Below are 27,556 nucleotides of genomic sequence, written 5' to 3'. Positions count from 1 at the left end.
CGTTTTCGTGCCGTTCGCGCGGGGCGAAGTCCATTCAATTGCGATCTCGCCGCACCTTTCACACTGCACTAGCACTTTCACGGCAAGTCCGTAGTCCCGATCCCCTCTGACGATCGTAGCCGGTCCGTGGCAGGCTTTGCAACACAAGGCATCCATTATCGCGTTTAGAATATCTAGATGCATAAGCAGATAAGGAGCAGCGTGGTCCGAGTCCTGTGCGGTTGCCTCGCTACAACTCGCGGTGAAAAAGTCAATTTTCCGTGCAGTTGCTGGCGCCGATGAAAGCCGGTCGAGCGTCGCTTTCTCCCGGGCATGATTTTCTTCAACTTCGGCGTTTGTCACCACCTTGGCGTCGATTCGTAGTCGTCCGGAGTTCGCTTCACCGTCATCGTCGTCGGAGGCAACGCGCTCGGTCGCACCATCGCTGAACGGCCGCGGAGCGTCGACACATCGTTCGTCGAAGTCAACCAAGGGCTCTGATGACTTCGTAGACTTTCTCCCACGACCTTTGCGTTTCCTGCGACCAAATGCGTGCACGGTCCGATACTTTTTTGCGTTTCCAGGCATGGCGATACGATCAGAAGCTTCAGAGTGCTCTGCTGATTTCGAGGCGTCACAGCGGTAACCCTTTCAAAATGGCGTCGGGTCGCGTATGCAGGCGCAAGCCGCGAGCTTCCAGCCAACCGGAAAGCGCCATTTCAGTCACGTGCGCCGTTTAGCCAATGGCAGTGAGCGCGGCTCTTCGTCTTTGAGGCCCCGTTTTTCAAGCCGGGGAAACGCTCAGTGTTGCTTACTGAATAAAAAAAACAGCTGAAAACGCGTTCTTTCAAACAAGACCAAAATGGCGCCGATCGAGCGCGTAGTTCCCGCGTATCGTAGAGCCGAAACCTGCGCTATTCGCCCTCAATTTAAAGGGCAGGACGCCCGTTTTCGGTTTTTTAAAGTTGAATAACGATAAAAGTTGATGGTATTCGGCTATGAAATTTTGTAAATAGGTGCGCAATGATGTCGGGAACGCGAAAAGAAGGTCCGCGAAAACTCGATTTTTTGGCTGATTTTCGGTCCCGAAGTGCCGCGTCCCCCCTTAGGTGTACACAAAAGTACACTTAAAGGGCCCCTAAACCACCCGGAGGCCGCATTTCAGTTGTGGTGGGGAAGTTGTGCGCGAGTGTACACCGTGTTTCATTATCAAAACATGGTGATTGCTGCTTTCACTCTTTCCTTTGCTACCCTCTGCTGGTATCCTCCCTCAAAGCTGCCTTGCCAGCCGAGTGCCCATCCTGGTGTCTCTCCTCTCATATGCAAGTTTTTTTTTCCTAAACCCTTTACTTTGTATCTTTTTTTCTCTTTTACTTTACTTTCTTTTTTTCGTGCTCACAGTCCCTTCAGTACACTCTTCCCCCGCAAGTGTATCGGTTGAGGTGTCCTCACATGAGGGACAGTTATTGTGCACTCCACACCCCCATGTTTTTACCTCCCCACCTTTTCCTAAAAAATCACTCGCCCCTCCCCCTCCTCTAACTCTCGCGTGGCACGCAGGTGCACGTGCTGTCTGTGCGTGGCTAGGAGAACGTGTGCTGCAGGAAGGTGGCGCGTGCAGGCAGTCTAACGTAAACACGACGAACAACAAGGAGCGTGGCCTGCAGACTAACAGGTTGCTCGACCAATCGCAGCATGAACGCGAAGTGCGTCAGATTGAACTTCTCGATGTCACACAGAGGCGAGAAAGGCCTGAAGAGAAGGAGGGATTGTTTCTTCAAATTTGTAGCGCAACGGCGGCTTGTAGCGCTGTCACATGTGGCCTCATTGATCGTGACGGCATTCTGTGCACCATCTGCGTGTTCACTTGAAATGTTCGAAAAAAACATTGAAGGTGGTTTAGGGCTAAGGACGAGACATGGCGACAAATACTACTTTCGCTATTTATGGATCAAGCCAATTTCAAAACGAGCATTAGTTCAAACTACAGCCGACGACCGATATGTCAGACGCCAAATTTTTCAGACATGCTTGATTATTTGGACTTTTAGCCAGCACCAAGACATTCCTTTGAAGTTCAATGTACATAAAACCTTATGAATTCGAACTCGGGTACATTGAAATCATGTTTAATCCGAAGTATCTCAACGGTCCTGTCTTTCGCAATGCAAGTTCGAGCAGATAATTTAAAGTAGCAGTCAGCACCAGTTCGATTAATTCGAAAAGTTAGGGTGCAGTGTACAGATTCAGAATCCCGATTTCGTTGCAAAACCATGAAAAAACGACTCTTAAGAGCAATTAGGCAACGTACTGTAGCGATACTACTGAGCGGCAGCTGAAGTTACCCATCTTCGATACTTCCAGAACGAAAAACAAAATTGTAAAAAAAACGGTCTTGTGATCAACTAAAATGTGCACGTGCGGAAAACAAAATGTGCTTCACTGCAGTACATCAGTGACGCGCAAGCAGCATGCCACACGCTTCTTGGAACGTTTGCGTGTCATGATTTATCCGTTCTTTCTGGGAATATAAAAAAATTAATATGTCTAGCGGAATTCGCAATGTATGCGAACCTCCGAGTGCCGGTCGCTCCAGCAATATGGACACTTGCACTGCTGGTGGAGTTGTTGCCTGCTACACCTACTTCGGAAACTCGATTTGAAAGCTTCAATGATTATGTTTTTTTCAGCCAGAACATCGCGAATTTCGTCACACTGCCTATTTGTGAATTCTTTATTTTACCAGAAATAATGGGTGAATAGTCGCATCGTGGCGTGCTGATGCAGCAAGAAGCAAGTGACACACTGCCCGCGTGTCACTACTGTGGTGTACTGCAGACGTGTTATTTTTCGCAAACGTGCATTTCAATTCATCACTACATTTTTTTCTTTTCCTTCTTTTTTTAACGATTGCAGCAGCATGTCTCGGCGTTCCTCCTTGTTTACGGCAAAATTGTGACCTTGTACTGCTAGAAAGCATAACCCTTGGAGCCGCAAACTAGCCAGCACAGCAACACGACCGGCCTTGATTATACTCACGGTTCCAGTGACTTCGAATTAACGAGGTTCTACTGCACTTTGCAGTTCCAAATTTCGGACATTCAAGGACAGGCTGTTCGATATTTTTGATTTCCAAGCGTCAGTCAAGCCGACTACACAGCATTTTTATGGGTGTCATCGCCATCTTGTTTGTTTACAAAACGAACTATCGTCTCTGGTTGCTTTCACATGCAGTGGTGTGCTTCAACAGCAGAAAAGCCTACTCAGTCGATCTGCTTGGAGCACTTAGCATGCTTGCCAATACAAGGCCGCTGATGGCATCCACAACGGTGCTCAACTGTTTCTGCCATGCAGGATTTGTGTTGAATGGTGGGCAGGTCGGCTGCTTTAGAAGACACTGTCATCGAGCAGGTGTCCGGAAGTGAGAAGCTCATCGACGGCCATCGCACTGCAGGCATAAGAATTCCCTTGAATGTCTCGTTTTTTGAGTTTGCAGACATGAACAGTGGGTTGGAACCGTGCATTTTTTCGCCGATGAGGAAATCATTCGTGAAGTACTTGTAGAGTTCGAGACGACGCCGACGATGCCTCACTTGCAACAGCGCAGCCGATACGAGCTGAGCTGATGCAAGCAGTCGCAACTTCTGTATCAGCTTACAATGACACTATGATCACACAGAACTTATCCACAAGGTTTAGTTTGCTAGCCTATTGTGTATAAAAGCGTGCACAAGCTATTTGAGACTATCACACAACAAGGTAACACAGGGGTCGCTTTTGCTCTGTGATCGATACATGACAGAGCACACTTCAATGCAAAGCAACTTGTGAACTTTTAATGCCACATTTTTTTTTTAAATAAAAAAGGCCACTCGTTCAAAAGGACCTCAAAGGAGCCAATGACTATATTTCTGTATTTTACAATATTGAAACCGCCTGTCCTTTTTGTGTGTTTTGAATAAGGTTCATTTAGGTGTATCTTCTATACAGTGAATTCTCAAGAAATCATCATTCAAAGTACTGTTGTTTTTTTTCACGCTATCACTGCTACTATGATTTGCCTCACCTTGTTATTCTGGCCTCTAAAGTTGCCACCACGACCCCGTCCGCGGCGGTTGGGAGGCCGTCTTTCATCACGGCTAAGGTAAGCATCAATCTTGGCTGCATCCTCCTGACTGATGACTGCATCTGAAGATAGCAGAAGAACAATAAGGTGTTAGAAGGACACTAAAGTGAAACAATAAATCCGTTCACAGTGACAAATTATAGCCTGAAATTTTCAGTCGTTAATTTCCCCATCATAGGCACATCACAGAAAAGAGAACTAACGACAAAACTTCATTTTTAGTTTTCCTGCTATAGTTCCTGAAGGTGACATCAAGAATTTTGAAATGTTTTACAGGTGACGTCCGATTTCTCGGACTACCGAAATTCCGGACATGCCTGACTTCCTGGACTCGTCTGTGGCACCATCAGGTTTCCCACAGTCATATAATAATACTACTACTACTACTACTACTACTACTACTACTACTACTACTACTACTACTACTACTACTACTACTAATAATAATAATAATAATAATAATAATAATAATGATAATAATAATAATAATAATAATAATAATAATAATAATAATAATAATAATAATAATAATAATAATAACGAATTAAGGAAACATGGAAAATAAAAAACTTCGAGAACAAACTACTCCACAGATGAATTATCCTACATAGTTTCTACGTTACTTAATAAAAAAAGTGCCGCCATATCCACGAAGTGAATGACAATGAGTGGGCGAAGCTCCGGAGGTAAACCTGGTAAACCACGAATTCTCCGTACACTTTGCCCACTAGATTTTATTACAACGCTCCCCCTAGCGTACGTCGCCGCACTACCGTAATTACTCGAATCTAACACGCACCTTTTTTCTGGTTAAGCGAGTTCATAAATCGCATGCGCGTTAGAATCGAGTACGAAAAAAAAAATGAATACAGTCATTCTATTGCCATTGGCATTTTCAAAATGGCCGCCCCTTAAATGCGTCGGCATTGCGCGTCGGACATTTCTGCCTACAGGTTTCCCATGAGCGGCACTTCGTACGTGTGCTGAGGAGTTCGTCATCTTGTAGAGCATTAGCATCGACGGCATGGAAGGGCCGACATTAAAAACTCGAGTGCACCACGATGCCGCTTTTAAAAGAAAAGTCATCGCGTGTGCCCAAACAGACGGAAATCGGGCCGCATCGCGGTCGTTCGGAGTTCCCGAAACGTGCGTGCGGGACTGGCGGAAACAAAAGCAGAAGATTTTCGACAGCAAACATTCATGCAAAGGCTTCAGTGGACCACAGCAGGGTCGGTTTCCGCAAATTAAAGAGCTGCTCGGCGAGTATGCGATTGAGCAGTGAGCGGCACAGCGGCCCGTGACGACAGAACTGCTCCAAGTGCGGGCTATGCAATTAGCCTTAGAAAAAGGTCTAATGCGGAGCCAGTTTAAAGCCAGCAGGTGATGGCTAACTACCTATATGAAGAGGAAAGGCTTTTCTTTCCGAAGTCGAACGGGCATATGCGAAAAGTTGCCGGAGGAGTACAAAGAAAAGCTTCACAGTTTTTAGAGGTTCGTCCTAAACTTGCAGCACAATGGCTACCTACTTGGGCATATCGGGAATGCCGATCAGACGCCCCTTTACTTCAACGTGCCTGTGACAGCAACCGTCGAGAAAAAAGGGGCGAAGCAAGTTCGCGTGCTGACATCGGGCCACGGTAAAACTAGAGTAACGGCGATGCTCTGTTGCACGTCACATAGGCACAAGCTTCCCCCGTACCTCATATTTAAACGGAAGACGCTCCTGAAAGGAGTCGTTTTCCCGAGTGGTCTGATCGTGAGGGCCAACGAGAAAAATAGGTGCGCGTTGCGATCCATGTTTATTTTTTTCATCGTAAAAACCAGGTGCGCGTTATAATCGAGGGTGCGGTAGAATTGAGTAAATACGGTAAATCCAACGATTGCCTTCACCAATGACACGCGCCGTATGTGACATCATTCCTATTTTATAACATCTCGCATCTTTCATAATCAACTACAAGTACCGCCGTCTAGTTTATAACAAACATCTTGCATCTTTTCATCATCAGCTACAAGTAACGCCATTTAGTGAACACTGAAAGAACTAAACAAGAGATGGCTACATACAGGGGACGCACACCCACGCCTCAAGGAGCTTCGCCCCTAATACGTGAAAGCTAGCATAGATTTCTTACACTGTACACAGACTCGATTGCGCCGATAAACACGTTTAGTTTTTAAGATTTCTTTGCAGTTGCTGTAATATCATGGTTGCTATTTATATTTTTAGAATTCGGAGTTGATTTTTTATATTTTTATTTGTTTTTATTTATTCATTTCTTTATTTGTTGTTGTTGAGTTCACATTGCTGACTGTTTGCCACTGCTTTCGTGCTAAATGGTGACTGTGGGCCTTTGTCAAGCTGCCGCTTTCGGAGATCAGCTTATACCTGCAGCTGTCCTTCGTCAAACTATCGATGAAAAACATTATTATTATTATTATTATTATTATTATTATTATTATTATTATATATTAAAAGTCCGACATTCAGGACTTTTTACCGCTGACCGCAGACTCAAAGTCGCTATCGACACCGCCATTTTGGTTGTTTTGGTACCCTCGAACTCACCCCGCCGCGGCTACCGTACCCTCGAAATCGCAAATGCCGCAATCGAGCGCACACCAATCCACTGCTAGTCGTAGCTTAGTCAAGCCTACGGCCACAGCCATGTCAGAGCCGCATGGTGCTCTGCAGCCTGTGCTCCGACAGTGGGAAACGCTGCACTGTTGACCTATGGTTTGCCGTCACCATGCTTGTAGATTCGTTGAAAGCGGTTACACAACAGACCCTCCAGAACTGTTTTCGCCACACGAGCTTGCTTCAGACTGGACGCCGACTGGAGTGGACAGAGTGTGCGACGAACTCGCGGGCGTTGCCTTTGACGATCTGCACGCTGCTGGTGTTTTGATTCCAGCCGGGATAACCTTTGAGAGCTTTGCAGACGCTGATGAATACCACGGGCTGTGTGCGTAATTTCAGCCTGACCACCTCAAGAAAATTTTTTCAAATTTGATATGCTATGTCTCTAGCCCCCTCAGAGGACAAAGTACTTCATATTTATTGATTAGGAACTACAAAGGCTATAGTACAAAGTCTACGATGTTACCGCCACAGAGTTTACTGAATATACACTAGAGGGAACTCCGGCGCTAGTGTCTATAAGAGCTGCAATGCACGGTGCTTCAGCGAGCATGGGAATGATAGGTAGTACACGAATTTGTCTGATCTTTGTACCTCTGGCTCCAAGTGTGTTCGTGTGGCTTAGAACTGTTTTCTCATGAATAAAAAATCAGCAAATGTTCAGCGGTAGCGCTTCACCACCTTATTCTTTTAGGCTTACCTTTTCATATCGGGTCACAAACTTCAAAAGGGTTCGTTCTTTCCTTCGAAACAAAACCGAAAAACAGCAATGAACGAAGACACAAGCAAGTACGATTCACCACCCGCAAGTATTCACCACCCGCAAGGCAAATACGTGCATTACCCATCATTCCCATGGGCGCTGAATGAGCGCAGCGCCAGAATCCCTTCTAGTTAATTGTAGGACACTCTATGGTTACTGCGACCGGTGTGAGAATTTTAAGATTGCCAACAGCATTTTCTTTTCGTGGGTTTTCTCGCTTACCTAACATCTTCCTACAGCAAGCATGGTGATTTGGGCATTACGAAAAAGTAATTCGCTACTACTAGAAAAATTACTTTTCTCTTTGGTATCCTTCTTGGGCTAGTTGGCACATACTATAAGAATCGGGTAACAGTTCAAGAAACTGCAAGGAATCTGTGTCTCCCATAAACATAGCTACAGCAGCCAGAAATCAAACTTGTGACCTTGTGTTGTGGGGTTGCTGACACCTCCTGTAGAGTTGTTTGTGCCGCGTGGCTCACGTGTCTCGCACAGATGCCGGGTTTCCGGGTCACAACTATTGAGCGGTAAGTGGAGTGCTCACGAGCATTGGTCACCACTATCATCATCATGGTTAGATCGGTAGTGCCGGCGATGAACCCTGGCGGCAAGCCTTAGTAGTGGCATGAGAGTTGAGCGAGTTTTCTGGGCTGGTGGCGTTCGGCGCGAACAGTTGTCTTTCGCAGTGGGAGCCCGGTGCACGGCACCACAGGCCGTCTGCCGGGGGCCCTTGTGGTGAGTCAGGCGTCAGCGACACCGCTTTGTTTGTCATGTTGTTGACAAATAGTTGTGTAATATTGTGTAAGATTGCTTAGCGTGTGGATCACAATTGATGTTATAATAATTGGGCTGACGATATCATCGTTCTAAAAGTAGTTAAATAAATGTATCATTTGGCTTGGTTTGTTCCAACCGCGTCTGCTGTGACCGTTCACTCCAAGAGCATGGCTCTCTCCATTTCAAGACCACACAGTGTACAGCCACTTGCTGACCAATGATATGAAATGCTTCGAAGAAGTAAGTGAAACACTGCAAGAGGCGTCGATTGTCAAATGCTAAGACACTGGGCCAAATAATGAAGCAACACAAGAAACAGTAGTGCTTACCTAGAGAATCGGGTATGGCCTGTCGTCGTTTCGATGACACTGTGGCAATCACAGTGCCCACGCGCCTTTCAGTCTGGAAGCGGCCTCTCCGTCCTCCTCCCTCCTCCTCCTCTTCTTCGTCTTCAGGAGGTCTTGCAGACTCCCTCTCCGTGGACTCGGCGCGAGACAAACTTGGAGAAGAGGGTGGTTCAGGGGCGAGCGGCACAGGCTCCTCTGTTTTCTGAGCGGGTGGTGGCACTGCACTCTGGGCTGTCTTCTGAGGCCGGTTTGGCAGACGAAGTCGATGGGACCGAGGCTGCAGGCTAGCCAAACTCTGTAATTGTTGTTCAACACAACAAAATGAATCGGACAATCAGGCCAGGAAAAGTGTAGGGGCTATTAATTTTTAACTGTAGTGTAGTAATGATGACTAAGTTCAATTGAATCAATGAGGACAAAATATTACCCTTTCTGCCTGTGGAATTTCACCCACCCCCCTTCAAATTACACATCCGACACTGTACCAATTGAGCTACAATGGAAGGCGCTTTCCCATCCACTTTGTTACGTATTTTTGAATGTTTAATCCTGGGCAGTGTTAGCCGGCACCTCTCGTAGCCAAGGTGGCAAATGTGAAACACTCAATTTCACCAGAAGGCATCACATATTCCAGTAAGGTGGCGACTGACCAATAAACTTTCACATGATAACCTAAGGCATTAAGCAAGCTGGGGCAAGGCCCTCGCTGTGTATGAATGAAGGAAAATTTTCATGATGGGTTTCTTTTCTTTGTTAGACACAGCCATATGAATACAGTAGACAATTAACCCAGGAGCCATAAAAAGTGGCAATGCTTTTAATGGCTCCATTATGACAAATGTGAAACTTGATCGAAATAGCACTTAAGACAAGAAAGTGATGGGAAGGGACAAACACAGCAACATGAATTGGGATTGCCTAGCTGTTGAGCCAAAAATGTTATTTGGAATTGCAAGCTTCACTAGAGAGAAACACTGATTTCCCTTTCTTTGATCACAATAAATGCAAGTTTCAGAGTCTCTTTGTAAAAGCCAAAGAAGCCAACAAAAATGTGCATGAGCAGTGTGAATGATATATGGAAGGATGGCAATTAGGGCTGGTTGGTACTACTCTATGATGCTTAAAGGAGCACTGACATCAAATTTTCTCATGTCAAGATTTTTGCGCCAACGAGTAGCTATCTAGCCCCTGGTAGCGATTCGCGACCTAAAACACATCTGAGTGACGAATAAATATCTGTGATATTGATTAATATATCCACTATCGGACGTGGTTCAAAATGGGTAGAAAGCCTGCCAAATTGTAGGGCTGTCAGCCACGTGGAGGCCACTGCACAGCTGATGCTGCTTTCACAAAAAAATGGTGACGTCAAGCACACTGACATTTCGTCTGCTAGGAGCACACAAGCAGTCAGTCGAGCTGTGTCTCTGATGATGTAAAGCCCCTCCGTGCGTTTTCCGCCGGCTAGGTTAAGTAGCGCTAACTCATTCTTCCCCTCTCCCTTTAGTCCCGGCCTAGAGAAGCCTCGTACTGCCAGTGAAACCCAGTTCGTTCACCAAAACAGCATTTACCCTGTAGCAGCTCGGTGCAAAGTGAAGCGAGCAAATGCGGCTGTTCTTAAGCGTCCACTCACTCTATCCATCGGCGCATACGAAGTCGACCCACTGGCTGCGTTGAGGTTCGTGGCTTGAAAAGGCATGAAACGCCACGCAATTTCTACTTTTTCTGCGCCTCGACGTGCAGGTTCTCACTGCGCAGCGGTTCCCCGACATTCTGGTACGTGTTGTCACTGAATGATCGTACTCACGTTGTGGAGTACATGTCAAATTAGTCGATGCGACACGATGAGTCGCACGCACGCTTCAACACAGTAAGGAGAGCCATTAGTGAGGGCATGGCCGGGAGTGGGCTCCAAACACACTCAGATCGTCGACATCATTGTTACTAGCATATTGTAACTCAGCATGGTATTTGTGGAATGTATCACACCAAACACGTAGCACTAGTGTCAATGTTGCAGGGCAGTTTTTTCTCCGTTTTTTTCTCCTTAGCTTTTCTACGCTGTTTGACATCAAATTAAAATAACTTCCACACGACGTATGCCATTCAAATTTGGCCAAGAAGACCTATGCATACTAAGCGATCGAATGATGGGCACATCTCGATCTTGAAATTTGATGTCAGTGCTTCTTTAAGGGTGAAGTGCAAAGAACGAGACAATGTGAACAAGCATGCCTGCTTTCAGTTTGATCTCATCCCCATTGTTTGTTTCATCATGCTTCATCTCAAAGAAACAGAAACTGTACAATCAACCTCATAACAATAAATAATTGGAAATGAAGTTTCTGACAAATACTTCATTTATTCTTACTAAATAAGTGTTTCTCTTTAGAAGTAAATAAAGGAGTTACCTCGAGATCTTCACTGTCTTGCATCAGAGAATCTAATTCTGGGTCTATACCAACGTCCAGCACATCTCCATCATCATTCGTCCTGATGAAGAAAGGAAGGATCGCTATGAAAACACTCCTCCAACAGCAGCACAGAACTCCTCCGGTGAATAAAGATGTGCCATAGTAGAGTGAGTAGTACATAAATAATCGCTACCATAGCAAGTGCTCACAAGGTGCAGTAAAAGCTCGTCAATTCGAATCAAAAGGGGGCTGTAAAATTGTTTGAATAAAGAGTAGTTTGAATTAGCAGGAGAACGCGAGAATAATCATACTTCGTGCCACACTGAGCGAGTAGACCCAAAAGAAACCCCTTCTAGACCCTTTATCATGAACTACTAGGCCTGTGCGAATAGTTTTATGCTTCGAATATTCAAACGAATAGTAGAGTATTCGAATTTGATTCGATCTCTCAGGTCCTTCAGGAGCTCACTTCTCGCTGACCAGCAATGGGCCGTCCAGCAGGCGCACGAAGTGGCTGCCAGGTACTCTCTGTCGGTCCCTTGTGGGAGACGCCCACTACGCACTAAACACGTCCTGCAGGACTAAAAGTTTTTAAATACACTAGTCTTTCTTGGGAACCTTCGACGCAAAAATTTTTGTCTGTCTGTCTGTACATTTGTCTGTTTGTCCACCCTCAACGGTACCGGGTACTTGGCACCAGGCGATACCCCAAACCATCCTCAGCGCCCACCAATGTTGCTCAAGATTCAGCGTTCATACTTGTGTGATTGTCAATTAAAAAGCAATTATTGCGCATATCTGAGGCACCATAACAACACATATATATTCTGTATGTGCGTCTTTTACTATAAAAGGCATATACAAAAGTAATTCTACGGACCGTAGCCTTTATCACACTGCGCTGACCATGCAACACTTGCACGAAGAGGCGAGTGTTTCCAAGGCTTTGCTAAGACGACACGGTAGTGGCACCTACCCGTCACTTTGCGTTCTACACCTTATCACCTGCGCGTGGCTCTGAGACGGGCACGCACACCCGTCTCAGAGCCACGCGCTTCGTTTTCCAAGAAAACTGTCAGATAGCACTCATGTCTCACGTGTGACGTGACTTGATGCACTCGTTCGCCTCCGCTGCATGCTCAAGGTACTATAACACAGCGCCTCCAGAATACCATTCACCAATTTTCTGATGATTGATATGTGGGGCTTAACGTCCCAAAACCACCATATGATTATGAGAGACGCCGTAGTGGAGGGCTCCGGAAATTTCGACCCCCTGGGGTTCTTTAACGTGCACCCAAATCTGAGCACACGGGCCTACAACATTTCCGCCTCCATCGGAAATGCAGCCGCCGCAGCCGGGATTTGATCCTGAGACCTGTGGGTCAGCAGCCAAGTACCTTAGCCACTAGACCAACGCGGCGGGGCTTCACCAATTTTCTGGCACTGAGCATGAAATAAACGTTTTGTTCGCTCTCTCCACACGCAAGACTATCGTCTTTTGACGACATTTGTAGATTAACATGCAGATACGGGGCCAATTTTTTTCAATCCATTCCAATATTTCGAAGTATTCGACATGAACGAATAGATGTATAACACCGCATGTAACTGCCTGTAAAAGCGGTTTCACTGCAGTATAGCGGTGCTAAGCCGTAAAAGCACCTATCCAGAAAAAATTTGCTTTGCCGGGAGTCTCGCTTCGATTTGAGCACGGTCCACAAACGCTGCCGATCGGTAGTTGAGGCTACCCAGAACAAGCGAGTTAAACATTATAGCACAGCACGAGACCTGTAATTCACAATAAATTTTCAAAGTCAGATTTGAAAAATTGCTCTCTTTGCTCGACAAATTATGCCACAATGTCGAAAATCGCTCGTCGAACCATTGCACTCGCCATTGGCTAATTTGAGCATGGGGCACTCGCTCGTTACTGGGGCCGCCGCGGGTGGCCACAATATGTTCATGTGTACATGCGCAATCGCACTGAAAAGCCGCATAATCAAAGAAAGAGTGCTCAAGGTCATGACACCATGTGACATATTTTCTTTCCCTATGCCATCTCTCACGGATTTGCTTCAAGCGCTTTCGTTGTGATAAGAATAGAGAATGCAATTGCAGCACGGGACAAATCTTTGAGACTCCACTTATACTGGGCAGATTCTAAAAATTTTTGTGGCAGTTATTTCTAAGGCGGTAAGCTTCTTTAGTGAATCCATTTCTTGAAAAACTGTAATGAATCTAGCTGTAATGAATTAAGTTACATATTTTACAGGTTATCGCTTGCATCCTACTGAAAGTCAAATTCTGCTACTTCTCAAAGTTGTTTCAATTTCCTTTGAATGGAAAAAAATAAACAAGGCCTTCACGCTCTTGCATAGAGGCCTTGTTTGAAAAAAAATATTGTGCAAGTTAGTTAGATCATGATAAATATGCCCGTTTTTCTTTATACATCATACATTCTATTTGAATTCTATTTGAAATCATTCGACCAAAATCACTATTCGCTTCCAACCTAAAATTCACTATTCGCACAAGCCTACGAATTACTAGGCCCTACTACAAGTTTATGGCAAGTGATTTCGTAAATTTGGCTTGTGTAGCTCCAACAGTGAACAGAATTATTCGACCAGTCAATGGCACGCCAGAAATAAGCACCCGTGCACATTCATGTGAGCAGTCAGCCTTAATGTCAAAGTATATGACGCTGTTTATGCTCCAAAACATATTTATTTCCATGACAGAGTTAGCACAATAAAAATTAAAAGCAATCATTAATATGCATTCGCATCTATTTGGCCACGAATTCATGAGCATCATTTGCAACAAGCCCAGAAGCGCTAGCACAGAGTTTGAATTTCAGTTTCGTTGTTTTGCATCACTGAATTTGGTTTGGTTTAGTTTTGCAATACATTGTGATCACCAAAAGCCGACATCTGTGAGGAGCAACGAAAAACAGGTGCTGCCAGCTATATTAACCGTTGTTCGGAACACGTTCGGAATCATCAGAAACACGTTCGAAATTATCAGAAATTTTCCCAATAGAAATGCACAGGGCTCTGCCGGGACCAGGGTGTTTGTTCAAATTAACTGTAAGTTCGAAGAAACCAAGTTTGAACTGAGATCGAATCAACGAAATTTTACTGTGGTGCAAACTACCAACATATTCTGTAAGTATCTACTGAGTATTACCAAGCCTTGTGATGATATACAGTCGAACCCCTTTATAAGAGACACTGATATAAAATACAAATGGGTATAAGAGCCACCAGTGTGCCTGCAGCAAGATACGGGTTGATAACAAACTGAATACAAGGTATCCAGCTTATAAGAGACATCTCATATAAAAGACAAGAATGGCTGTCCAAAACATATCGCTTATAAAAAAATTTAACTGCACAATGTTTATGGGCATAAGGACCATTTGATGGTCAAAAAGTGCTAGAGCATAACGTGTTCAGAATAGTTACGCTAAGTGGCTGTATAGAGGTGCACGATTCCTCATGCTAAAGGTGACATATAAGTATTAAAATCATGAGTGTGACGTGAAATACGTGCAGTTAGGATCAGTGAGAAGTGGTCGAAATATTAAAGTATGGAGGGAAGGCATTAGCACGAATGCATCATCAATAACCCTCGCTTCCAAGGACCATGACGCAGGTGCTTTCTTTAGCACGTTCACTGCGGCGTGGTTTACCATTGGGTCATGGCTGTGCTCCTTCGATGCGGCCGCGATGCTACGACCATGCATTTGCTTGTTAAGGCGATAACTTCATGTACCATGAACGCAGAGGTACGATTCTTGTTGCCAGAGGTTATGAATAACCACAAGAAATTTTTTCTGGTGTCAGATGCCATGACCCGCCGGTGGTTCACGACGCACCTGGAAGATATGCCGAGTGGCACACCGGCGGGTCACTCCGCACAAAAAATCGAGGTCTCAAGAAAGCTTGCCGCAGTGAACGTGTTAATGCAGATACCTCTTCTCAGAGGTCGGCTGCAACACATTGCCTGAAGATGATGTGAAAACTATTTACATCTTTTATAAACTTCAACAGTTCTATTTAAGACGCTATTATCTATGTATGAGCATATGTGAATGCAGAGGTATTTGCTGTCGGTAGGCTAACACAAAGTGTTTTCCTTTAATAGCATCAAGTTTCTTTTATTATATTAAGATATGAAGCAGGATGAGAGGTTCACCACAATTATCACACAAAAGTGGATCATCACCAGACAAAACATATGAGTATCTTGGACATTTTTCTTATTTCACATGATAGTGGTAACAGACACCAGTGGCAGTGGACAACTACGGTGCCAAAAATGCCCTTTGTTGTGAACTCATAACAGCTTTCGCTGTAAAGAGGGTTGCAGGATGTGGTAAGTTAGTTACGAAGCTCCAATGGTTATAATATATGATGTTTCATGGCACAAGGGTCGTCTGAGTGACCATGAGCACCTGTTAAGAGACAAAAGCTGTGAACAATGATTATGGTACATGGCCGTGCATTGGCTTTCAGATTCAGCACACTAAAGGTGCATTAAAGACATAAGGATTAAAATAAGAAGAGTGACATAAAATGTGTACAGTGAGAATGAGCGGCAAATGATAGTGATAATAAAACTATGAAGATAAGTATGAGCATGAATGTCTTGTCAACGTCCAACAAATCTCCAATGAGAAACTGCCTACTCAATAGGCCTATGGCCTTGCAGCTACTTACCAGAAGCTCTATAAGCCACCAAAAAACTGTCTAGAAATCCACAATTAGGTATGACACTCTTTAGGTATACAACAAATGTTAAAACACTCACCTTTGTTCACTGTAGCTGTATTCATCTACTATTTCAAGCCTGTCACCATCACGAACTGCCACGGGGTTGCCTTCCTCATCCACATACTCTATGTTGGCCACGTTTTCTGCTGTTTGATCACCTACAAATTCCAGCAGTTCATAAGGCGCACATTTTAGCAACATTTGGGTGAGTTGGCCGATGCACTTATCAACACAAGACGTGCAGTTCACAGCAAGAGCACAAGCTGAAGTAGATGCAGTGTTTTAAACCAGCCTACACTTAAGAAGCAGCTTTATTTGATTGAGAATCTCACACTACATCTACTCTGCCTTTCATATTCTTGTATTAAAAGGTCCCTAGACTACCCTGAGGTGGAAATTCAGTTTTTGTGCTGCAAATGTACACATGCCTACACTGAACAATTATATTCTCTGAAAGAATATTTATAAATGATTCCATTGTTGCACAAGCGTGATGATCCAAAAGTGAGCCATGCTAGCTTTGCTTTTTCTTTGAGTTAACTTTGTAAATAGGCTCCTCACAGGCAAGCATGCAAATGTGCAAGCAAACGTGACTAGATGGCAATGCCGACATGACGCTAACAGCTAAGGATTACCAAAAAGCATGGGAAGCAGAAGCTATTTGTTATTAGAATCAGTGGCACACCTGCGACTTATAGTGCTGTCGTGTTTGGCATTGTTGAAATGTTAGCATTCTGAAATCGATGTACACATTTACTTGAAACGTTAAAAACTTATCAGAGGATGTTTAGGGGCCCTTTATGAATCATACACCACGTCTACCTTGCACTTCAAAACTTCAGGCAAGTCCCGTCCTGTTTGCGTGACTCTTCTTGTATTTGTTTCAATATGCTTGCTGAGATGCACAAGTTCTACTTACGCGAATTGCCAGACGTGTGCGTTTCATCCTCGTCCAAATCGAGTAATGCATCTTCGTCAGCAAGGTCAAGCTCGTAGTCATCCTGAAAATGAGATCTCCACATGAGCACAACAAAGCTGCAATGGTGCACTGCTGAACTCTAGGCAAAATATTCTAAAAAGCTTCATGTCTCAATAAAGCAGAACTGTTAATCTACACGAGGCACTATGTAATAAGGTAAGCCTGCCAGTGGCTCGAAATACCGAGTGCTTATTATGAGCTTGCAGCTTACCTAGAGAATGAATTAACGCCACCTAATTGGTAAACGATGCTACCTTCGACGCTGAGTTCAATGGGATGCCCAACGTACACAGTTTGGTAAGAAACATAACACAATGGTTGCTAAATAACACGAGGATTGAGGTGATGCCGACGCGAGAAGGCAGCCGAGTTACAGCTACTCGAAGGTAGAAAAGATTGCAATTTCGTTTCCCGTGCTCGTCGGTATGCACCTACAGCAAATGCGAGACTTCAGAAGTAACCCGCGTGTTCCGGTTTTGCACGAGGCCGAGAGACACCGCAAGCAGCTTTCACCGTCACGCGCTTGCGGCACGGGTGACGCTACAGGTTGTTCGCAAACTCGACACGCCGTGCAAAAAGTGAATCACTGTAGATTGAAAGATGAAGTTGTGAACGCTGCTGAGGGCGATGCGATCCTCACCTTTCCCTGAATGTCGTCGTCCAAAATGTCATCTTCGGCAATTCTGCAAGAACACATGGTGTTACCAAGCTATCAAAAGTACAACGTGAGCGGGGGGGGGCGGCGCTACGTTGATAGCACACCGCACAACACATCAGCGGAAATTAAACGTTGTTTAGATAGAGCTCATGTAACGAAATCAGGGGAATAAAGAAAAGCTTGCCCTCGGGTACTCAATTAGCCCGTCAAGCAGCTTACAAGTTTCTTTAGGCAGATATGCAGCCACTTATACCAACAGACGTAGAGGTCACCTTGACTCTTGAATGTAATCAATTGCAAGTACAATCCAAATATGTGACACTTAAGCATCGTCTCAACTTCACTAAAAGCGCAGCACGCACCTTGCTGCCATGTCTGTGAAAAAGTTAGGCTTCGGATGACGATTTAAAGATATTTAAGTGTTTGCTTCAAGGGACTGCTTGAATTTGTCGCATGATGGTAATGTGGCATTGATCTATTGTTTGAGCCACTGAAAGTTATGATAAACAAAGTTGTTTGCTAAAAGTTAAGTTGATCACTTGATCAGACACATCGCAACATAACGGCCCAACCACTCATATAGGTTTGTTATTGTGGCTGTTAGCTCACAGCAATAACAAATGAAACAGATGGCGCTACATACTTAAAAACTAAGTACGTCTATTAAGACGTTTTTTTTTTCGTCTTCTTCCAGTCTTTTTTTTTCTATTTTATATATGTGTGCTACGGTGGCATTAAAATATAAATACATACGCCCGTTCAAAAGGAAACTGCAGCAAATTACCACTATCAACCAGTGACTAAACATCCATGCTACCGTGTACTAGAAGAGGGAAGTGGAATGAATTAGGGATACTGTATATGCGTATACAGTAATTCTAGAATGAACTAAAAACCTTAAATCTTGGGAAAGTAATGACACCCTCCTCCACGGGCGCGTTTCCTCCTCCATTCTCCTCGCCCGCTTACCATACGCATGGCGCGCGGCGCCATTTTTCGCCGAAACTCCCGCGCGTACGCCGCAGAATTCAGGGGAGGCGGTTTATTAGCAGCATCTTGCGCTCCACAGCAGAGCACAATTTTTTTCTAAAAAGTGATAATACAGCTATAAGAACACCGAGGCAGCCGTTTATTAAAAGATTAGCTTCTTCTAAACGTCGTATAAGTAAGGCATGCTAATTAAATAAATATATTTATGGGGAGCTCTACGATGCGGACGTTTTACTGCCGCATAACAACATGCTGTACGCTTGCATCTGATATAGTTCAGCTTGTGGCATGTCCGTCTGTCTTCGTTTTTTTTTTTTTTCGTGCTTGTGCGCCACAGGTACTTACAGTGTCACATATTGCAAGGACTTCGTGGATGGCGGATCATTAAGCCATATGTATTCATCTACTCGGCGTGAAAGTAGCTTTGCGCAGTGGTCTCCAAACTGAACCAGGCCTTTGAGCAATGTCAATACGATTAGGTGTCACCAACACTTGACTCATCTACCACAATAACAGAAACATAAGAAATTGATTATTTGAACTGCGTTTTGACTCATGTCAGAGAAACTAACGATCGGGTTACCTGTGAGAGGAAAAACTCTGCCCCAGGAAGATCATCATAATCACTATGTTCTCTATAGCGGCCATAGAGAACCGAAGCTCAAGTTTGCGGAGCGATGACAACACCGCGCCTGGCCCTGGCGGCGAGCTCTGGAACACTTGAGGAGAGACGCTGGAGAGGTCGCAGGCGAGTGAGTGTGCTTCGCCAAAACAGGAACGCGTGCGACACGCGCGCAACAAGACGCTCGCTGTGCGAAGTTGCCTTTCCTTGAGGAGCAGTGGGAGGCTGCCATGCGCAGCTTGAAACCCGACGTCCAGGAGGCCATCCTGGGTTGGGCAGAGAGGGTTGCGGAGGACTATCGAGCGTAGCAATCTCTCCTCATCTCTCTTCCATTGCACCTTTCCTTTACAAAGGAAAAATAAAGTTTATACCTACCTACCTACCTTTCCGCAATGGAAGAAGCGGCCCACGGAAGCGTCGCGAGGCCCGAAGTATTGCGTTGTGGGCTGCCACAACAATGCAGAAAACATCAATGGACGCTGTCCACGTGTAAAACTGCACCAGTTTCCTATATAGTCACAGCCGGTGAACACAGCCGCGTTCGCGAATGATAGAGCAAGCATGACACGAGAGCTGGAAAAAAAAAAAAGGCGAGCACTTCTACTTCATTCGCTGTGGTTAAACTTAGTTTGCTGCTTCGCGGCGACGTCAGCGGGTAATGGTCGGCACGGAGGACATGACCAAAAAACATCTCGGACATTTTAATGCCATGACCCTATACCTTAGTTTTTATTTATTTTTGCAGCACGCTAAATGCAAATGACAGTACACGGCTGCTACTGCTAGATACCACATCAAAACACCAATTATATGGTTTCCATAAACGTCGACTGAGTACGCGCCTTCATGTCGACAGAGTGAGACTTACCTCGAGGCATACGTCGTACACGGTATCATCACGAAGGACCCGAGAAATGCATTTCGCACTGACTCGGGCGTCCTCGTCTTCCGTCGTCTGCTCCACATCATAAACTTGACTAACGAGCTTTACTCCTTTGGGTCGATTTGATACTCGGAAGTACTTGTCTAGCTCAGAGATCTTTGTGAAACCGCACTGCAGGCGGTGAGGTGATTCAAACGCAGCGCGCGCTTTCTGCACGAGCACGTAAGCGAGCGGCAGCGCATTGGAGCGAAGGGAAAACGCAACATCTACTTCCTCAATATTTTTTTTCTAACAAAAATGGCGCTGCTAATGGATGGATACACGGAGGAAGGAACCTTTTCCTTCCTCTGTGGGTGGATAGATGGATATGGCTGTACCCTTTGGTAGGGTACCCTACCTTTGGATCAGGCGGTGGCTAGCGTCACTGTAGTGTTATGTCTTTACACCAGATGACCTTCTGAGTCATTGGACTCACAATAGATGGCGCCACTGCACTCGTGTGTATATAAACAATATTCGCTAATTTGGTTTATTAAGTATTACGGCGGTGGCTAGCGCCACCAAGCCGTAATACTTAATAAACCAAAAACTATATTTGTTTTTTTTTCCTTAAATAGTTAGGTTGAAGATTCGTACTTTGCAGTGAAGGGTTTAATTTTCACTCGTGCCTTGACTTTAGCCACCAATCAGATAACCTCCTTCTAGTTAAGTCTACCCGCTTAAAGTCTATTTTGCCCTCCCTGTCCCTAAACCCCAGTGCTTTGAAAAACTTGGCCATCATCCTGAACTATAGGGTGAAGCCCTTTACAGAACATTATCAAGTGTTCCGCAGTTTCTTTTTCCTCTCCCCACGCACTGCATACCGTGTCTACCCCGATATGTCTTGGTCCGCAATACTCCCGTCCTGGCCTCAAACAGTAGAGAACTACCCCGAGTATTATCATAGATCCTTTCCTTGGCAATTTCCTGCTTAAAACCTCGATAGATCTCTAGTGTGGACTTCTTAATCATGCTAATTCTCCACATATCAGTCTCGGCTTCCTTCACCTTCTTCTTAACAAATAATTCTTTTTGGTTTGGCCCCCTGCTGTTTTCCAAGTATTTAGCAGTCAATTTTCTGGTTCGCCTCCGCCATTTTGTATCGACATTCTTCATGTACAAGTAGCTGAATACCTTCCTAGCCCAACGCTTCTCCCCCATTTCTCTCAATCGCTTCTCAAATTTTATCTTGCTGCTAGCTTCCCTGCCCTCAAATGATGTCCATCCCATATCACCTTGTACTCCCTGATTTGGTGTATTCCCGTGAGCTCCTAAGGCAAGCCTACCTATTCCACGTTGCTTAATTTCTAATCTTGCTTGAACTTTTGATCTCATGCACAAGACCGCATTGCCGAACGTCAGACCAGGAACCATGACCCCTTTCCATATTCCTCTCGCAACATCATACCTATTGTAATTCCACAGTGTCGCCCCGCCGTGGTGGTCTAGTGGCTAAGGTACTCGGCTGCTGACTCGCAGGGCGCGGGTTCGAATCCCGGCTGCGGCGGCTGCATTTCCGATGGAGGCGGAAATGTTGTCGGCCCGTGTGCTCAGATTTGGGTGCACGTTAAAGAACCCCAGGTGGTCTAAATTTCCGGAGCCCTCCTCTACGGCGTCTCTCATAATCATATAGTGGTTTTGGGACGTTAAACCCCACATATCAATCAATCAATCAATTCCACAGTGCCCTATTTTTCATCCCTGCTGCATTCCTGTTACCTTTAGTCGACACGTATATTTCGTGTTTCCTTAGGTACTCGGCCCCATTGCTTATCCATACGCCCAGATATTTGTATTTATCTGTTATCCCTAGCGTGACCACCTGTATTCTAAGCTCACTACCTTCATTGTCATTAAAAATCATGACTGCTGATTTTTCCTTACTGAATCTGAAATCTAACCTATCTCCCTCATTACCGCAGATGTCCACCAATCTCTGCAAATCTTCCTTGTTGTCGGCCATTAGCACTATATCATCTGCGTACATCAATGCTGGTAGTGCCTGTTCAATGAGTTTTCCTTGTTTGACGAAAGAGAGGTTGAAGCCCAGTCCACTTCCCTCTAATTTGGCCTCTAATCCTTGTAGGTACATCATGAATAATAAGGGTGACAGGGGACACCCCTGCCTACGCCCCTGTTTTACCTCTGCAGGCTTGGATACCTTTTTTTCCCACTTTATAACTACCTTGTTACCTTTATAGATATCCTTTAAAAGATTAGTGACTACATGCTTCACGCCTAGTGTGTCCAGTATTCCCCACAATTCCTCTTGAACCACGCTATCGTACGCTCCCTTGATATCCAAAAATGCTAGCCACAGGGGCCTGTGTTCCTTTTCTGCTATTTCGATGCACTGCGTCAGTGAGAACAGATTGTCTTCCAACCTCCTGTGTTTCCGAAACCCATTCTGCAGTTCCCCCAGCACCCCCTCATCCTCTATCCATGCCTGCAGTCTTTCCTTTATAATCTGCATCGCCAGCCTGTAGACCACGATGTCATTGGCATAGGATGGTAGTTTTTTATGTCAGCTTTGTCCCCCTTTCCTTTATAGATCATGTTCATCCTGCTAAGTTTCCATCCATCGGGAACTTCACCATCGATTATTAGTTTGCTCACTGCCTCTGTCAAAGCATGCTTAGACTTCAGACCTAATGTCTTTATCAGCATAATTGGAATGCCATCTGGGCCTGTTGATGTACTACTAGGAACCCTTTTCTCAGCCCTTTCCCACTCTCGTTGTGAAAATGGAGCCATTGCACCCCTTGATTTATCCTTGTCTATTGTGATGCATAAAATACTTCTTTGTTGAAATGTTTCTGTCACCCTTGTTCTTATATATTCAATAGCTTCATCCCCTTCTAGCCTAGCACCTTGGGCTGTAGTTATAAAGCCCAAACTCCATAAGCGCGAAAATGCACGCGACAGCGACGAGCGACGCTATGAGCGACGAAACAGGGCGTTCGCGCGACGTGTCGCGTGCTCGTTTTCGCGCGATCGCTCGGTTCTCCAGATTTGGAAACCGTCGCTCATCGCCCGGAAGTGCTGGGCTCAAGCAGCCAATAGCGAAAAACCGGAAAAGACAAAGACTACATAGGTGCACGTAACCCTGCCCGAGTCACGTATGCGCAACAAGAAATAACGCAATGTTTATTAAGCATGCGCATATAAAAAATGCTGCAAGGCAATAATAAACACTTTTCGTTTTATTACACAACAATATATCTTATTTTTAAATTGGAAACCGCTCGCTACGCGGTTTTCTTGGTGCGAGTTGACGGCCTCGTGCCAGCAACAGTGGAATTCGCTCGCCGAAGCTATAGTGAACTAGAAGTACACTATACCGAAGCCGTCGCGTGAATGAGGTTTGCCTGCGCTAGCGACTGATCGCGCGAAGCCGATCTACGTCGCGTCGCTCGTCGCTGTCGCGTGCATTTTCGCGCTTATGGAGTTTGGGCTTTAACCTCTGCTCTAGGCTCGTCTCATTTCTTAGGGAGTTTAGATGGTTCCAAAATTTCGCAGCTGCCTTTCTAATGATGATGATATGTGGGGTTTAACGTCCCAAAACCACGATCTGATTATGAGAGACGCCGTAGTGGAGGGCTCCGGAAATTTCGACCACCTGGGGTTCTTTAACGTGCACCCAAATCTGAGTACACGGGCCTACAACATTTCCGCCTCCATCGGAAATGCAGCCGCCGCAGCCGGGATTCGAACCCGCGCCCTGCGGGTCAGCAGCCGAGTACCTTAGCCACTAGACCACCGCGGCGGGGTAGCTGCCTTTCTATCTTTTTTTTATGTACTTCTGCAGCCACTGAGCTCCCTTTCTTCTAATATTTTCATTGATCAGAAGGGATGCGTCCCTTCTACAGCTTAGAAAGGTTTCCCATTTTCTTTCAACATCATCTGTCGGTTCATCCCACTGCTTAGCATGTCTGTGTTCCCTAGAGGCTTCCTGAAGTTTTGCTATGGCTCTCTTAAATTCCTCATTTCACCAACTTTTGGTTTGTGTCTTCTTTTCCGGGGTGACTTGTCACGCGTCTTAGCAAGCTCTAGCTCAGTCTAATTAAATTCGTGTATGTCCACATTGTTTCATTATCCTCCGTGATTACTTTCTCAATTTGTTTAGTGGCTATTTCAATTTGCCTTTCTGGATAAAAGTTTTCCTGCAGTTGCTCATCTTGTCTCCTTCCCACTTTCACTGCTCTTCCAAAACTTAGCTTTATACGTTTGTGATCACTACCCAGACTTCTGGAGCCACCTTCATCTATGTGCATTCCCCTGAGCTTATCATACATCCTATGTGACATCAGTGCATAATCTATCGTCGTCTGCAGCCTTCCTACCTCCCATGTTATTTGTCCTTCACACTTCTCGGTACTGTTGCAAATGATCAAATCAAGCCTTTCACACATATCCATGATCATTTTGCCTGTCGGGTCGGTATACCCATCTATATTTTCTATGTGCGCATTTATGTCTCCTGGTATAATTATCTCACACTCTCTTCCTAACTCCTGAATGTCCTTTGATATACACTCTACCATTGCCTGGTTTTCCTCTCTGGCCTTTGCTCCCGTCCACAAGTACACGAAACCAAGGAGTGTCATTTGACCTACCACTTTCCCTTTTAGCCATAAATGTTCCTTGCACTCCTGTTTGACCCTTTGCCAGTCTGTACTTTTATGAATGAATGCCCCAATACCACCCCCCTTTCTGCTGTCTTCTGTTCTATTACAATATTCCCACGCGTAGTCCGGATTGTTCGGAGGTTGTTCCTTCCATGTCCCTGAGATGTGTTTCTACAAAACCGTATACCATCAGCCTCTCTTCCCTTAGCTGTTCTTCTATCTCTTCCCACTTCAGCCTGTTTCTACCACTCTGCATGTTAATATACTCTATGTCTGAATTGGCTCAGCGCTCGTAGCTACGTCTATTTATGCCCCGGACTCTACCTATCTTAGATACTGGTGCCACTTTGGAATCGTATCTGTCCATACCACCTGTCAAAGAGTCTCCCTGTTTGTTTTCCTCGTTACTAGCTATCCTACACCCCGAAGAACCCGCTTGCCCCCCAAAAAAGCTACTGCACGTCCTGCAAGTCGCCAACCCACCTCATGACCTAGCCGCCCATCGAAGTGAATTCTGTCTCGTTGAAAACCACCACACCTATCCGGTGTGTGCCTGTCCGGTGTCGCAGCGCCACCATGCATGGCTTTGGCTTCCTATAACCATAGTCCCTCAAAAAAGTATTTAGGGACCATGCTATAACATAGCATGTAGCATCATTCTGTGGTAGTTCTGTGCATGGAGGAAGGAAAAACACGTTCTGTGGTAGCATTGCCATGGCATGCAATGGCATTGCCTAGAAGACGTGCTAGAAGACATGGTGGAAGGAATCCCATGCTGTAAGACATGACTATCGCAAGCTTGCAATGAACAACACTGCTCAGGCTTAGAAGATTTACGTTGCCAAGATGGCTACACAAAAATGAAAGTCATGCGCTTTGTGCAGTTTGATTGTAACGGTTATAATACAAACCCCAGCTCCTTGGTATCGTGAAATGCTTGCAGTGTGTGGTTACACAGGCAAGTTATGCAAAACAAAAAGCTGCTGCAGCGTACAAAGGATACTAAAAGCAGCGATCTTTTATACTTGTTTATGTTGTTTGCCCAACAATAATAGTACTAATAGCCCGACAAGCAGTTTTCAGACATGCACCAACTGCACAGTTACTCCACATTACGATGTTACCACTTTACTCCTGTATGTGATCGTGACCGCTTAAATTGACATGAAAAAAAATTCCGCCATATCCACGAAGTGAATGATGATGAGTGGGCGAAGCTCCGGAGGTAAACCTGGTAAACCACGAATCCTCTGTGCATTTTGCCCACTCGATTTTATTACATCGCTCCTCCTAGCGTACGTCGCCGCACTAAATCGAACGATTGCCTTCAACCAATGACACGCGCCATATGTGACATCATTCCTATTTTATAAGATCTCGCGTCTTTCATCAACTACAAGTACCGCTTTCTAGTTTATAACATCTTGCATCTTTTCATCATCAGCTACAAGTACCACCATCTAGTAAACACTACAAGAACTAAACGAGAGGTGGCTACATACAGGAGACGGTACCGCCATCTAGTGAACACTGCAAGAACTAAACTAGAGGTAGCTACATACAGGGGACGGTACCGCCATCTAGTGAACACTGCAAGAACTAAACTAGAGGTGGCTACATACAGGCTACAGGGGACGCACAGCCCACGCCCTAAGGAGCTTCGCCCCTAAAAAAGCCTTGCTTTTCGTCCTGGCCGCGCAAAGTCATGGAAAGCCAACACACATGTAGAGGCAACTTCTGCATTGCTGTCACCTTTGCCATGTCATTGCCAATGTGATGCTACTGGAGTAGGTAGTAGGAAGTTCCTTCAGCACTTTACTTTTTTTCCATTTCAGGCCTTTCCTACTAAGCTGGGCAACTACCCATGTCAATATTGACTTATTTGCTATTCCAGAAGTACCACATGTCAGTCTAATATACTTCCATTTCTCTCTTGAGCTGCTTTTGGTGGTGTTCACAGTAGTTTAGAAATCTCAATGCATTGCCATACAATCAAATCCATCATGTGGTTCCATTCAGTGAATGCTTCATGAATTTTGCTCACCAAATAACTTACCAACTATGCAGCTTCAGATAAGCTTACAAATCCATTTCTTGGAATGGGAACATAGTAGTGGCAATATGATACAACTTGGACAAGTGTCACGGAGACATTTTCAATCGCAGTAGGGCCCATTCCTAATTTATACTGCTAAATTGTGCCTTTCTATCGCTATCACAATCCGGCCGACATCTGCACCCTCTAAAATGTTTCTACAAGATCAACAAACAATAGTTATTGGCTTCCAATGACTCGCAATGACCAATTAAACATCTCCCACGAAAAAAAAAGGTGAGGTTTTATAACATTATTTACAGAGCATATAAGACAACTTCAATAGGTGTTTAGGAGTGAGTTTGAGCTCAACAGAACTTGGTCTTAATCAGTCGACCAAGTATGAGCAGTAATCGTCAAACACAATAAATATATTAAATTTGCATTTAGTCAGATTTAGCTGTTTTTGCAATGCCAGTATAATATTAGAGCTGTGTGAGTGGCAAGTTTTTGGGTGCGAAGCGAAATTGAATATTTTATTGCGAGCACAAATCAAATAAATATGTTTTTTAATATTTCTAGAATATTCTTTGTATACTTCGAAGCTAAATCGCAGCAAAAAAAAAGTCAGGAGAGGACTTCCAAGCATATTCTTACGAGACAAAAACACGTAGGTGTTTCTTTTCACCAGGTCAATGAAGGACTGGCAGGTTGGTGTTTCAATGTTGTCTTATCAAGGCGGATGCAATACAGAGACTGAATTGTATTTATGTATACGATTTGGTGCAACCAGTGTTGCCAAGAACACTTTTGAATGAAAAGCGAAGACGCCAGTTCCTCAGCTTCTCCTTTTCTTTCAACTTCTGTGGAAGCCCAACTGTTGTGGTAAGCAAG

At 44.8% G+C, this 27,556-nt stretch overlaps 1 protein-coding gene across 4 annotated transcripts in view; it reads right to left on the bottom strand.

The window, feature by feature from the left end:
• The window catches only part of LOC119187664 (uncharacterized), a 103,966-nt gene extending 85,935 nt beyond the window's left edge, over positions 1–18,031 (bottom strand). For all 4 annotated transcript variants that reach the window (XM_037435749.2, XM_037435764.2, XM_037435754.2 and 1 more), the window contains exons 1-7: positions 17,828–18,031; positions 17,448–17,490; positions 16,748–16,829; positions 15,866–15,986; positions 11,045–11,126; positions 8,616–8,928; positions 4,046–4,167 (exon numbers count right to left, since the gene is read on the bottom strand). In XM_037435749.2, the coding sequence (XP_037291646.2) occupies positions 4,046–4,167; positions 8,616–8,928; positions 11,045–11,126; positions 15,866–15,986; positions 16,748–16,829; positions 17,448–17,490; positions 17,828–17,838 (774 nt within the window). In that variant the 5' untranslated portion in view covers positions 17,839–18,031. The remainder of the gene's footprint in view (positions 1–4,045; positions 4,168–8,615; positions 8,929–11,044; positions 11,127–15,865; positions 15,987–16,747; positions 16,830–17,447; positions 17,491–17,827) is intronic.
• Between the last annotated feature and the right edge of the window lie 9,525 nt (positions 18,032–27,556).

This window comes from Rhipicephalus microplus, chromosome 1, assembly GCF_043290135.1.
Source record: "Rhipicephalus microplus isolate Deutch F79 chromosome 1, USDA_Rmic, whole genome shotgun sequence".
In the NCBI taxonomy this organism is placed as follows: Eukaryota; Metazoa; Arthropoda; class Arachnida; order Ixodida; family Ixodidae; genus Rhipicephalus; species Rhipicephalus microplus.
The sequence above is the reverse complement of the archived record's forward strand: the minus strand, read 5'-3'. Positions and strand labels throughout refer to the sequence as shown.